This window comes from Panulirus ornatus, chromosome 14 (assembly GCF_036320965.1).
Source record: "Panulirus ornatus isolate Po-2019 chromosome 14, ASM3632096v1, whole genome shotgun sequence".
Classification (NCBI taxonomy): Eukaryota; Metazoa; Arthropoda; class Malacostraca; order Decapoda; family Palinuridae; genus Panulirus; species Panulirus ornatus.
The window spans coordinates 42,207,051-42,221,155 of NC_092237.1; the positions used below are offsets into that span (position 1 = coordinate 42,207,051).

The 14,105-nt window shown below is 41.3% G+C and overlaps 1 protein-coding gene across 1 annotated transcript in view; it reads left to right on the forward strand.

Annotated features, from left to right (window-relative positions):
- Ubc4 (ubiquitin conjugating enzyme 4) overlaps positions 1–14,105 on the forward strand; it is a 156,345-nt gene that overhangs the window by 59,834 nt on the left and 82,406 nt on the right. The window contains 1 exon segment of the mRNA XM_071669711.1: positions 3,871–3,953. Coding sequence (XP_071525812.1) covers positions 3,871–3,953 — 83 coding nt within the window.

Below are 14,105 nucleotides of genomic sequence, written 5' to 3' on the forward strand. Positions count from 1 at the left end.
TGGGTTATAGTGATGGGTGATTTAAATGCAAAGGTGAGTAATGTGGCAGTTGAGGGAATAATTGGTGTACAAGGGATGTTCAGTGTTGTAAATGGAAATGGTGAAGTGCTTGTAGATTTATGTGCTGAAAAAGGACTGGTGATTGGGAATACCTGGTTTAAAAAGAGAGATATACATAAGTATACGAATGTAAGTAGGAGAGATGGCCTGAGAGCGTTATTGGATTGCATGTTAATTGATAGGCACACGAAAGAGAGACTTTTGGATGTTAATGTGCTGAGAGGTGCAACTGGAGGGATGTCTGATCATTATCTTATGGAGGCGAAGGTGAAGATTTGTAGAGGTTTTCAGAAAAGAAGAGAGAATGTTGGGGTGAAGATAGTGGTGAGAGTAAGTGAGCATGGGAAGGAGACTTGTGTGAGGAAGTACCAGGAGAGACTTGTGTACAGACTGGAAAAAGTTGAGAACAAAGGACATAAGGGGAGTGGGGGAGGAATTGGATGTATTTATGGAAGTAGCGATGGCTTGTGCAAAAGATGCTTTTGGCATGATAAGCGTCGGAGCTGGGCAGATTATAAAAGGTAGTGAGTGGTGGGATGAAGAAGTAAGATTATTAGTGAAAGAGAAGAGAGAGGCATTTGGACGATTTTTGCAGGGAAATAATGCAAATGACTGGGAGATGTATAAAAGAAAGAGGCAGGAGGTCAAGAGAAATGTGCAAGAGGCAAAAAAGAGGGCAAATGAGATTTGGGGTGAGAGAGTATCATTAAATTTTAGGGAAAATGAAAAAATGTTTTCGAAGGAGGTAAATGAAGTGCATAAGACAAGGGAACAAATGGGAACATCAGTGAAGGGGGCTAATTGGGAGGTGATGTGAGAAGATGGAGTGAGTAATTTGAAGGTTTGTCGAATGTGTTTGATGATAGAGTGGCAGATATAGGGTGTTTTGGTTGAGGTGGTGTGCAGAGTGAGAGGGTTAGGGAGAATGATTTGGTAAACAGAGAAGAAGTTGTAAAAGCTTTGCGGAAGATGGAAGCCGGCAAGGCAGCGGGTTTGGATGGTATTGCAGTGGAATTTATTAAAAGAGTGGGTGACTGTATTGTTGACTGGCGGAATGCTTGCATAGTGCCATTGTACAAAGAGAAAGGGGATAAGATTTGAGTGCTCAAATTACAGAGGTATAGGTTCGTTGAGTATTCCTGGTAAATTATATGGGAGGGTATTGATAGAGAGGGTGAAGACATGTACAGAGCATCAGATTGGGGAAGAGCAGTGTGGTTTCAGAAGTGGTAGAGGATGTGTGGATCAGGTGTTTGCTTTGAAAAATGTATGTGAGAAATACTTAGAAAAGCAAATGGATTTGTATGTAGCTTTTATGGATCTGGAGAAGGCATATGATAGAGTTGATAGAGATGCTCTGTGGAAGGTATTAAGAATATATTGTGTGGGAGGTGAGTTGTTAGAAGTAGTGAAAAGTTTATATCGAGGATGTAAGGCATGTGTATGAGTAGGAAGAGAGGAAAGTGATTGGTTCTCAGTGAATGTTGGTTTACGGCAGGGGTGCGTGGTGCCCCCTTGGTTGTTTAATTTGTTTATGGATGGGGTTGTTAGGGAGGTAAATGCAAGAGTTTTGGAAAGAGGGGCAAGTATGCAGTCTGTTGTGGATGAGAGAGCTTGGGAAGTGAGTCAGTTCTGTTTCGCTGATGATACAGCGCTGGTGGCTGATTTGGGTGAGAAACTGCAGAAGCTGGTGACTGAGTTTGGTAAAGTGTATGAAAGAAGAAATCTGAGAGTAAATGTGAATAAGAGCAAGGGTATTAGGTACAGTAGGGTTGAGGGACAAGTCAGTTGGGAGGTAAGTTTGAATGGAGAAAAACTGGAGGAAATGAAGTGTTTTAGATATCTGGAAGTGGATTTGTCAGCGGATGGAACTATGGAAGCGGAAGTGAATCACAGGGTGGGGGAGGAGGCGAAAGTTTTGGGAGCGTTGAAGAATGTGTGGAAGTCGAGAACATTATATCAGACAACAAAAATGGGTATGTTTGAAGGAATAGTGGTTCCAACAATGTTATGTGGTTGCAAGGCATGGGCTATGGATAGAATTGTGCGGAGGAAGGTGGATGTGCTGGAAATGAGATGTTTGAGGACAATATGTGGTGTGAGGTGGTTTGATCGAATAAGTGATAATAGGGTAAGAGAGATTCGTGGTAATAAAAAGAATGTGGTTATGAGAGCAGAAGGGGGTGTTTTGAAATGGTTTGGTCACATGGCGAGAATGAGTGAGGAAAGATCGACCAAGAGGATATATGTGTCAGAGGTGGAGGGAACGAGGAGAAGTGGGAGACCAAATTGGAGGTGGAAAGATGGATTGAAAAAGATTCTTAGTGATGAGGGCCTGAACATGCAGGAGGGTGAAAGGCGTGCAAGGAATAGAGTGAATTGGAACGATTTGGTATACCGGGATCGAAGTGCTCTCAGTGGATTGAACCAGGGCATGTGAAGCGTCTGGGGTAAACCATGGAAAGTTTTGTGGGGCCTGGATGTGGAAAGGGAACTGTAGTTTTGGTGCATTATACATGACAGCTAGAGACTGAGTGTGAATGAATGGGGCCTTTGTTGTCTTTTCCTAGCGCTACCTTGCGCACATGCAGGGGGAGGGGCTTGTCATTTCATGTGTGGCGGGTTGGCAATAGGATTGAATAAGGGTAGACAGTATGAATTATGTACATGTATATATATGTATATGTCTGTGTGTGTATATATATGTATATGTTGAGATGTATAGGTATGTATATGTGCTGTGTGTGGACATGTATGTATATACATGTGTATGTGGATGGGTTGGGCCATTCTTTCATCTTTTTCCTTGCGCTACCTCGCTGACGCGAGTGACAGCGACAAAGTATAGTAAAAAAAATACTTTATGAAACTCAGTCACCAACCTCTGGTCGAGGGGAAACATTTTGAGAGAGATGAGGAATTTATGGAAGGCAAAAATTGGTGTGTTTGAAGGTGTGGTGATACCAGGAGTGTTGTATGGGTGTGAGACATGGGCTATAGATGAGGTGTGTGGAAAAAGGTGGAAGTGTTAGTTATGAAATGTTTGAGAACAATGTAGAAGAAGGTGGTTTGATCGAGTAAGTAGTAAGAGGGTAAGAGAGAGGGATCGACGTCCTGTAAGTCGATTGAACCAGGGAACGTGTAACATCCAGGGTAAACCATGGAAAAGTCTGTGAGGCCTGGTTTTGCATAGAAATATGTGGTTTTGGTACGTACACATGACAGCTAGAGATTGGATATGACCAAATGTGACCTTTCTTTACTAATGCGGGATATGGTGATCATGTATGAAAAAAATGTATATTTATCAGCATAGAAGTTCATTGATATTTGCTGCAATTACTTATACAGGAAACCCAAACTATATGTTGGGAAAATGGGTTTTCAGCAGAAAACATCTGGTAAAGTGGATTATTGTATATACAGATGTAGACTTAGGAGAGTGGATGGCTTATGACTAAAAGACAGAGCACATTTGTGATATTGAATGTAGAATTTATAGGTTGAGAAAAAATGGCTGAATGAATGATATTGTCTTGGTTTAGTGTAAATAGAAACTTGAAAATGAATGTGAGATGGAGATACAGAATTAGCTGTTGCTTGTACTAGTGCTGTTATGATGGATGCATGTTCAAAAATGCTGTGACCTTATTTTGGATGAGCTTTTTTGCTTGATATTGGATATCATATTCTGTTGATGGATACTGTAATCTGCTTATTATATTTGCCTGAAAATTGTACTCTGTAAATTTAACATTACTAGAGACTGTAAATAGCTATAATCTTTATTGTTTGCAATCTTCTTTGCAGGTGAAGTTTGTAACAAAAATCTGGCACCCCAATATTTCATCTGTGACTGGTGCTATTTGTTTGGATATATTAAAAGATCAGTGGTAAGTTAGTAATACTTTTCTTACTTTCATCTGAAACTATGTATTATAGTTTATTTTTCCTCTTGATTTATTAAGGTATTTGTCAAGCATTATATTATTCTAGGTTGACAATAAGAAGATGGAAACAAAATTTTCTGTGTATGTTTGATTAAATGAAGATATACATATGGGTAATTACCTATTTGTGTTCATCTGGCTGCAATACAGGGAGTTTTTACTTGTAGGGCCTCATCTCTTAAATTTTCTTTACCATCCAAAAAATTTTGATACTTCTTTCTTCTTTCAAATTCTTATCTTTTAGCTTGTTACATTCATCAGCCACACTGTTACTGTAGAAGTACTTCACATCTTTAGTCACTTGTAATACTCATTTGCTTCCTCCTCACCATTCATCCATGTATCATGATATTTCATATTGGGCTGTTGTACCACAGATACTCCATACAAAGGTATGTGCCAGTTAAATTTGAATTATGAACTTGCATCTGAGTTTAAGAACACAAGATCTTGCACACTGAAATGCTTCTAAATTCTTGTGCACATGATACTTCTTGCCTCTGTGATTGGATATGATCCAAACATGTACCATGGACATCCATGGTGAAGTGGTTAGCATTCTTGACAACGGGCCACCTAGGGTCAGTTGCGTAGGTTCGAATCCTGTTTGTGGCAGTCAGTCCACAGTCACCCAAGCTGTTCATTAACCCCTTGCAGTTGGTCGATAATATGCATACCTGGCTTTGAGTGAAACAAAGCTCAAGGGTAAAGGGGAAGAATGGTTTGGAAAAGTTTTGTGAGTAAGATCAGGGGTTGGTAAGAGAACAAGAGCCAAGCAAGGAGTAGCACTACTTCTGAAGCAAGAGTTTTTGGAGTGTGTGATAAAGTGTGCAGAAGTAAATTCTAGATTGATGTGGGTAAAACTGGAAGTGGATGGAGAGAGGTGGGTGATTATTGGTGCTTATGCACTTGGTCATGAGAAGAAAGATCATGAGAGGCAAGTGTTTTGGGAGCAGCGGAGTGAGTGTGTCAGCAGTTTTAGTGCATGAAACTGGGTATTAGTGATGGGTGAATTAAATGCAAAGGTGAATAATGTGGCAGTTAAGAGTATAATTGGTGTACATGGACTATTCAGTGTTTTGACTGGAAATGGTCAAGAGCTTATGGATTTATGTGCTGAAAAAAGACTGATAATTGGGAATGCCTGCTTTAAAAAGAGAGATATGCACAAGTGTATATATGTGAGCAGGGGAGATGGTCAAAGGGCATTATTAGATTACTTGTTAATTGATAGGCTTGTAAAAGAATGACTTTTGGATATTAAGATGCTGAGAGGAGCAGCTCGTGGGATGTTTGCTCACTATCTTCTGGAGGCAAAGGTGAAGATTTGTAGAGCTTGGAAAGGAGACTTGTGTGAGAGAGTACCAGGAGATTTTGAGTGTAGAATTGCAAACGGTGAGAGCAAATGATGTGAGGGGACTGGGTGAGGAATGGGATTGATTTAGAGAAGAAGTGATGGCATGTGCAAAAGATGCATGTGGCATGAGAAAGGTGGGAGGTGGGCGGATTAGAATAGGTAGTGAGTGGTGGGATGAAGAATTAAAGTGCATGGGAAGTGAGTCAGGTCTTGTTCGCCGATGATACAGCAGTGATAGCTGATTTGAGTGAGAAACTGCAAAAGTTAGTGACTGAGTTTAGACAACTGTGTGGAAGGAGAAAGCTGAGAGTAAATGTGAATAAGAGCAAGGTTATTAGGTTCAGCAGGGTTGAGGGACATGTTAGTTGGGATGTAAGTTTGAATGGAGAAAAATTGGTGGAAGTGAAATATTGAAGATATTTGGGAGTGGACTTACTAGCGAATAGAACCATATATATGGATTTGTGTGATGAAAATAGACTGGTGATTAGGAATACCTTGTTTAAAAGGCGAGATAAACTTAAGTATAGTTATCCCTGGAGATAGGGAAGAAAGAAAACTTCCCATGTATTCCCTGCATGCTGTAGAAGTTGACCAAAGGGGGTGGGAGCAGGGGGCTGGAAACACATCCCTCCTTGTATTTTAATTTCTAAAAGGGGAAACAGAAGAAAGAGTCAAACAGGGAGTGCTTATCCTCCTTGAAGGCTCAGATTGAGGTGTTTGAATTTGTGTGGATGTAACCAAGATGAGAAGAAAGGGGAGATAGGTAGTATATTTGAGGAAAGAAACTTGGATGTTCTGGCTCTGAGTGAAATAAAGCTCAAGTGTAAAGGGGAAGAATGGTTTGGAAACATTTTAGGAGTAAAGTCTTGGGTTGGTGAAAGGGCAAGAGCTAAGGAAGGAGTAGCATTACTTCTGAAGCAGTTGTGTGTGTGTGATAGAGTACAAGGGAGTAAATTCTAGATTGATGTGGGTAAAACTGAGAGTGGATGGAGAGAGAAAAGGGGTAATTATTGGTGCTTATGCACTTGTTCATAAGAAAGATCATGAGAAGCAAGTGTTTTGGGAGCAGCTGAGTGAGTGTGACAGTTTGTCAGCAGCTTTGGTGTACAAGACAGGGTATAAGTGATGGGTGATTAAAATGTGAAGGTTAGTAATTTGGCAGTGGAGGGTATAGTATAATTGGTGTACTTGGGGTATTCAGCCTAGTGAATGGAAATGGTGAAGATCAGTGGATATGTATGGTGAGGAAAGATTGGTGATTGGGAATACCTTGTTTAAAAAGAGAGATATACATAAGTACACATATATGAGTAGGAGAGATGGTCAAAGGGCATTATTGGATTACGTATTAATTGATAGGCATGTAAAAGAGAGACTTTTGGATGTTAATGTGCTGAGAGGGGATGCTAGAGGGATGTCTGATCATGATCTTGTGGAGGCAAATGTGAAGATTTGTAGAGATTTTCAAAAAGGAAGACAGATTGTTGGGGAGAAGAGAGTGGTGAGAGTAAGTGAGCTTGGAAAGGACACTTGTGTGAGGAAGTACCAGGAGAGATTGGGTGTAGAATGGCGAGAAGTGAGAGCAGATGATGTGAAGGGAGTGGGTGAGGAATAGGATGTATTTAGGGAAGTAGTGGTGGCATGTGTAAAAGATGTATGTGGCATGAAAAGGATGGGTGGTGGGCAGATTAGAAAGGGTAGTGAGATGTGGGATGAGTAAGAAAACTTGATAGTGAAGGAGAAAAGAGAGGCGTTGGGACGATACTTATGAGGAGTGCAAGTGACTGGATATGTAAAACAAAGTAGCAGGAGGTCAAGAGGAAGATGCAAGGGTTGAAAAAGAGGGCAAATGAGAGTTGGGGTGAGAGAGTATCATTAAACTGTAGAGGAAAAAAGATGTTTTGGAAAGAGATGAATAATGTGTGAAAAACAAAAGAACAGATGGGATCATTGGTGAATGGGCCAAGGGGGGAAGTTATAACAGGTAGTGATGAAGTGAGAAGGAGATGGAGCAACTCGTTTGAAGGTTTGTTGAATGTGTTTGTTGAGAGAGTGGCAGATGTAGGGTGTTTTTGTCAGGGTGGTGTTCGAAATGATGGTCAGGGAGAATGGTTTGGTTAAGAGAGAAGAGGTGGTGAAAGCCTTGTGGAAGATGAAATCCAGCAAGGCAGCCTATTTGGATGGTATTGCAGTGCAGTTTATTAAGAAAGGGGTTGACTGTTTTGATGATTGGTTGGTAAGGATATTCAGTGTATGTATGGATCATGATGAAGTGCCTGAAGATTGGCAGATGCATGTATAGTGCCATTGTACAAAGACAAAGAGGATAAAGGTGAGTGTTTAAATTACAGAGGCATAAGTTTGTTAAAGATCCCTGGAAAATTGTATGGGAGGGTATGATTGAGAGGGTGAAGGCATGTACAGAGCATTAGACTGGGGAAGAGCAGTGTGGATTCAGAAGTGGTAGAGGATGTGTGGATCAGTTGTTTGCTTTGTGTGTGAGAAATGCTTAGAAAAACTGATTGATTTGTATGTAGCATATGGGTCTGGAGAAGACATATGATAGGGTTGATAGAGATGCTTTGTGGAAGGTCTTCAAAATATATGGTGTGGGAGGTAAACTGCTAGAAGCAGTGAGAAGTTTTTATTAAAGGTGTAAGGCATGTGTATGAGTAGGAAGAAAGGAGAGTGATTGGTTCTCAATGAAGGTCAGTCTGGGGCAGGGGTGTGTGATGTCCCCATGGTTGTTTAATTTGTTTATGGATGAGGTGGTTAGAGAGGTAGATGCAAGAGTTTTGGAGAGAGGGGCAAGTATGCAGTCTGTTGGGGATGAGAGGGCCTGGGAAGTGAGTCACTTGTTCTTTGCTAGTGATACAGCATTGGTGGCTGATTCAAGTGAGAAACTGCAGAAGTTGGTGACTGAGTTTGGGAAAGTGTGTGAAAGGAAAAAGTTGAATGTGAATAAGACCAAGGTTATTATGTTAAGCAGGCTTGAAGGACAATTTTTTTTTTTTTCAATGTTAGCTGAGACAGCACATGCAGCTGATGCCCTAATCAAGGCCATCTCATTAATGCTACGAGTGGTGCAACTGGAGGGATTTCTGATCATTGTCTTGTGGAGGTGAGGGTGAAGATTTGTAGAGGTTTTCAGAAAAGAAGAGAGAATGTTGGGGTAAAGAGAGTGGTGAGAGTAAGTGAGCTTGGGAAGATGTGTGATGAAGTACCAGGAGACACTGAGTGCAAAATGGAAAAAGGTGAGAGCAAAGGATGTAAGGGGAGTAGGGGAGGAATGAGATGAATTTAGGGAAACAGTGATGGCTTGCACAAAAGATGCTTGTGGCATGAGAAAGGTGGGAGGTGGGCAGATTTGAAAGGGTAGTGAGTGGAGGGATGAGGAAGTAAGATTATTAGTGAAAGAGAAGAGAGAGGCATTTGGACAATTTGTGCAGGGAAATAGTGCAAATGACTGGGAGATGTATAAAAGGAAGAGGCAGGAGGTCAAGAGAAAGGTGTAAGAGGTGAAAAAGAGGGCAAATGAGAGTTGGGGTGAGAGAGTATCATTAAATTTTAGGGAGGATAAAAAGATGTTTTGGAAAGAGGTAAATAAAGTGTGTAAGACGAGAACAAATGGGAACATCGGTGAAGGGGGCTAATGGGGAGGTGATAACAAGTAGTGGTGTTGTGAGAAGGAGATGGAGTGAGTATTTTGAAGGTTGTTGAATGTGTTAGATGATAGAGTGGCAAATATAGGGTGTTTTAGTCGAGGTGGTGTACGAAGTGAGAGGGTCAGTTAGAATGATTTGGTAAACAGAGAAGAGGTAGTGAAAGCTTTGCGGAAGATGAAAGCCATCAAGGTGGCGGGTATGGATGGTATTGCAGTGGAATTTATTAAAAAGGGGTGACTGTATTGTTGACTGGTTGGTGAGGATATTCAGTGTATGTATGGCTCATGGTGAAGTACCTGAGGATTGGCGGGATGCATGCATGGTGCCATTGTACAAAGGCAAAGGGGATAAAGGTGAGTGTTAAAATTACAGAGGTATAACTTTGTATAGTATTTATAGGAAATTATGTGGGAGGATATTGATTAAGAGGGTGAAGGCATGTACAGAGCATTAGACGGGGGAAGAGCAGTGTGGTTTCAGAAGTGGTAGAGGATGTGTGGATCAGGTATTTGTTTTGAAGAATGTATGTGAGAAATACTTAGAAAAACAAATGGATTTGTATGTTGCATTTTTGGATCTGGAGAAGGCATATAATAGAGTTGATAGAGATGCTTTGTGGAAGGTATTAAGAGTATATGGTGTGGGAGGGAAGTTGCTAGAAGCATTGAAAAGTTTTATCGAGGATGTAAGGCATGTGTACGTGTAGGAAGAGAGGAAAGTGATTGGTTTTCAGTGAATGTTGGTTTGTGGCAGAGGTGCGTGATGACTCCATGGTTGCTCAATTTGTTTATGGATGGGGTTGTTAGGGAGTTGAATGCAAGAGTTTTGGAGAGAGGGGCAAGTATGCAGACTGTTGTGGATGAGAAGGCTTGGGAAGTGAGTCAGTTGTTGTTCGCTGATGATACTGTGCTGGTGGCTGATTTGGGTATGAAACTGCAGAAACTGGTGACTAAGTTTGGTAAATTGTGTGAAAGAAGAAAGCTGAGAGTAAATGTTAATAAGAGGAAGGTTGTTAGGTACAGTAGGGTTGAGGGACAAGTCAATTAGGAGGTAAGTTTGAATGGAGAAAAACTGGAGGATGTGAAACGTTTTAGATATCTGGGAGTGGATTTAACAGAGGATGGGACCATGGAAGTGGAAGTGAGTCACAGGGTTGGGTAGAGGGCGAAGGTTCTGGGAGTGTTGAAGAATGAGTGGAGTGCGAGAACATTATCTCAAAGAGCAAAAATGGATTTGTTTGAAGGAATAGTGGTTCCGACAATGTCATATGGTTCCGAAGCATGGGGTATAGATAGGGTTGTGCAGAGGAGGGTGGATGTGCTGGTAATGAGATGTTTGAGGACAGTATGTGGTGTGGGGAGGTTTGATCGAGTAAGTAATGAAAGGGTAAGAGAGATGTGTGGTAATAAAAAAGAGTGTGGTTGAGAGAGCAGAAGAGGGTGTATTGAAATGGTTTGGTCACCTACAGAGAATGAGTGAGGAAAGATTGACAAAGAGGATATATGTGTCAGAGGTGGAGGGAACGAGTAGAAGTGGGAGACCAAATTGGAGATGGAAGGATGAAGTGAAAAAGATTTTGAGCAATCGGGGCCTGAACATGCAGTAGGGTGAAAGGCATGCAAGGAATATAGCGAATTGGAAGGATGTGATATACTGAGGTTGACGTGCTGTCAAAGGATTGAACCTGGGCATGTGAAGTGTCTGTGGTATACCATGGAAAGTTTTATGGGGCCTAGATGTGGAAAGGGAGCTATGGTTTCAGTGCATTACACACAACAGCTAGAGACTGAGTGTGAACAAATGTGGCCTTTGGTGCCTTTAACTAGCGCTTCCTCGCACGCATGCGGGGGGAGGGGGGAGCCATTTCATGTGTGGCGGTGTGGCGATGGGAATGACTGAGGGCAGCAAGTATGAATATGCACATGTTTATATATGTTTTTGTCTGTGTATGTATATGTATGTATATATTGAAATGTATAGGTATATAAATGTGCATGTGTGGGCGTATATGTATATACATGTGTATGTGGGTGGGTTTTGCCTTTCTTTTGTCTGTTTCCTTGCTCTACCTCGCTAATTTGGGAGTCAGTGACAAAGTATAATAGAAATATAATAAATGAATATTTATCCCTGGAGATAGGGAGAAAGAATACTTCCCACGTATTCCCTGCATGTCGTAGAAGGCGACTAAAAGGGGAGGGAGCAGGGGTTGGAAATCCTCCCCTCGTATTTTCAATTTTCCAAAAGATGGAACAGAGAAGGGGCCAGCAGGATATTCCCTCAAAGGCTCAGTCCTCTGTTCTTGGCTCTGCCTCGCTGATGTGAAAAATGGCGAATAGTTTGAAAAACATGTTTATTTGTTTTATAGTTATTATACTTTGTTGCAGTCTCCTGCATTAGCGAGGTAGTGCAAGAAAACAGATGAAAGAATGGCCCAACCACCCACATACACATGTATATACATACACGTACACACACACACATAAACATACCTATACATCTCAACGTATACATACATATACACACACAGACATATACATATATACACATGTACATAATTCATACTTTCTGCCCTTATTCATTCCCATCACCACCCCGCCACACATGAAATGAAAACCCCCTTCCCCGCATGTGCGCAAGGTAGTGCTAGGAAAGACAACAAAGGCCACATGCCTTTACACTCAGTCTCTAGCTGTCATGTATAATGCACCGAAACCACAGCTCCCTTTCCACATCCAGGTCCCACAGAACTTTTCATGGTTTTCCTCAGACGCTTCAGATGCCTTGGTTCAATCCATTGACAGCATGTCGACCAGCGGTGTACCACATCGTTCCAATTCACTCTATTCCTTGCACGCCTTTCACTCCTGCATATTCAAGCCCCGATCACTCAAAATCTTTTTCACTCCATCTTTCCACCTCCAATTTGGTTTCCCACTTCTCCTCGTTCCCTCCACCTCTGACAAATGTATCCTCTTTGTCAATCTTTCCTCATTCTCTCCATGTGGCCAAACCATTTCAAATCACCCTCTTCTGCTTGCTCTACCACACTCTTTTTATTACCCTTTCATTACTTATTCGATCAAAACACCTCACACCACATATTGTCCTTAAACATCTCATTTCCAGCACATCCACCTTCCTCTTCATAACTCTATCTAAAGCCCATGCCTCGCAACCTTATAACATTGTTGGAAGCATTATTCCTTCAAACATACTCATTTTTGCTTTCCAAGATAACATTCTTGACTTCCACACATTTTTCAATGCTCCTAGAACTTTCGCCCCCTCCCCACCCTATGATTCACTTCCACTTCCATGGTTCCATCCATTGCCAAATCCACTCCCAGATATCTAAAACACTTATCTTCCTCCAGTTTTTCTCCATTCAAACTTACCTCCCAATTAACTTGGCCCTCAACCCTACTGTAACTAATAACTTGCTCTTATTCGCAATTACTCTCAGCCTTCTTCTTTCACACACTTTACCAAACTCAGTCACCAGCTTCTGCAGTTTCTCACCTGAATCTGCTACTAGTGCTGTATCATCAGCGAACATCTGACTCACTTTCCAAGCTCTCTCATCCACAACAGATTGCATACTTGCCCCCCTTTCCAGAACTCTTGCACTCACCTCTCTAACAACCCCATCCATAAACAAATTAAACAACCATGGAAACATCACACACCCCTGCCGCAAACCAACATTCACTGAGAACCAATCACTTTCCTCTCTTCCTACACGTACACATGCCTTACATCCTCGATAAAAACTTTTCACTGCTTCTAACAACTTAATTGCCTCACCATATATTCTTAATACCTTCCACAGAGCATCTCTATCAACTCTATCATATGCCTTCTCCAGATCCATAAATGCTACATACAAATCCATTTGCTTTTCTAAGTATTTCTCACATACTTTTTTCAAAACAAACACATGATTCACACATCCTCTACCACTTCTGAAACCACACTACTCTTACACAATCTGATGCTCTGTACATGCCTTCACCCTCTCAATCAATACCCTCCCATATAATTTCCCAGGAATACTCAACAAACTTATACCTCTGTAATTTGAGCACTCACTCTTCTCCCTTTTGCTTTTGTACAATGGCACTATGCAAGCATTCCGCCAGTCCTCAGCTACCTCACCATGAGTCGTACATACATTAAATACTATACCAACCAGTCAACAATAGAGTCAACCCCTTTTTAAATAAATTCCACTGCAGTACCATCCAAACATGCTGTCTTGCCAGCTTTCATCTTCCGCAAAGCTTTTACTACCTCTTCTTTGTTTACCAAATCTTTTTTCTTAACCCTCTCACTTTCCAAACCACCTCAACCAAAACACCCTAAATCTGCCACTCTATTATCAAACACATTCAATAAACCTTCAAAATACTCACTACATCTACTTCTCACATCACCACTACCTGTTATCACCTCCCCATTAGCCCTTTTCACTGATGTTCCCATTTGTTTCCTTGCCTTACACACTTTATTTACCTCCTTCCAAAACATCTTTTTATTCTCCCTGAAATTTAATGCTACTCTCTCACCCCAACTCTCATTTGCCCTCTTTTTCGCCCCTTGCACCTTTCTCTTAACCTCCTGCCTCCTTCTTTTATACATCTCCCAGTCATTTGCATTATTTCCCTGCAAAAATCGTCCAAATACCTCTCTCTTCTCTTTCACTAATAATCTTACTTCTTCATCCCACCACTCACAACCCTTTCTAATCTGCCCACCTCACACGGTTCTCATGTCACAAGCATCTTTGGGCAAGCCATCACTGCTTCCCCAAATACATCCCATTCCTCCCCCACTCCCCTTACGTCCTTTGTTCTTACCTTTTTCAATTCTGTAAATATATATTCTATTCATTTTACTTTGTCGCTGTCTCCCGGGTTAGTGAGGTAGCGCAAGGAAACAGAAGAAAGAAATAGCCCAACCCACCCACATACACATGTATATACATACATGTCCGCCTTCTCTGGATCCATAGAAATCCATTTGCTTTTCTAAGTATTTTTCAGATACATTCTTCATAGCACACACACC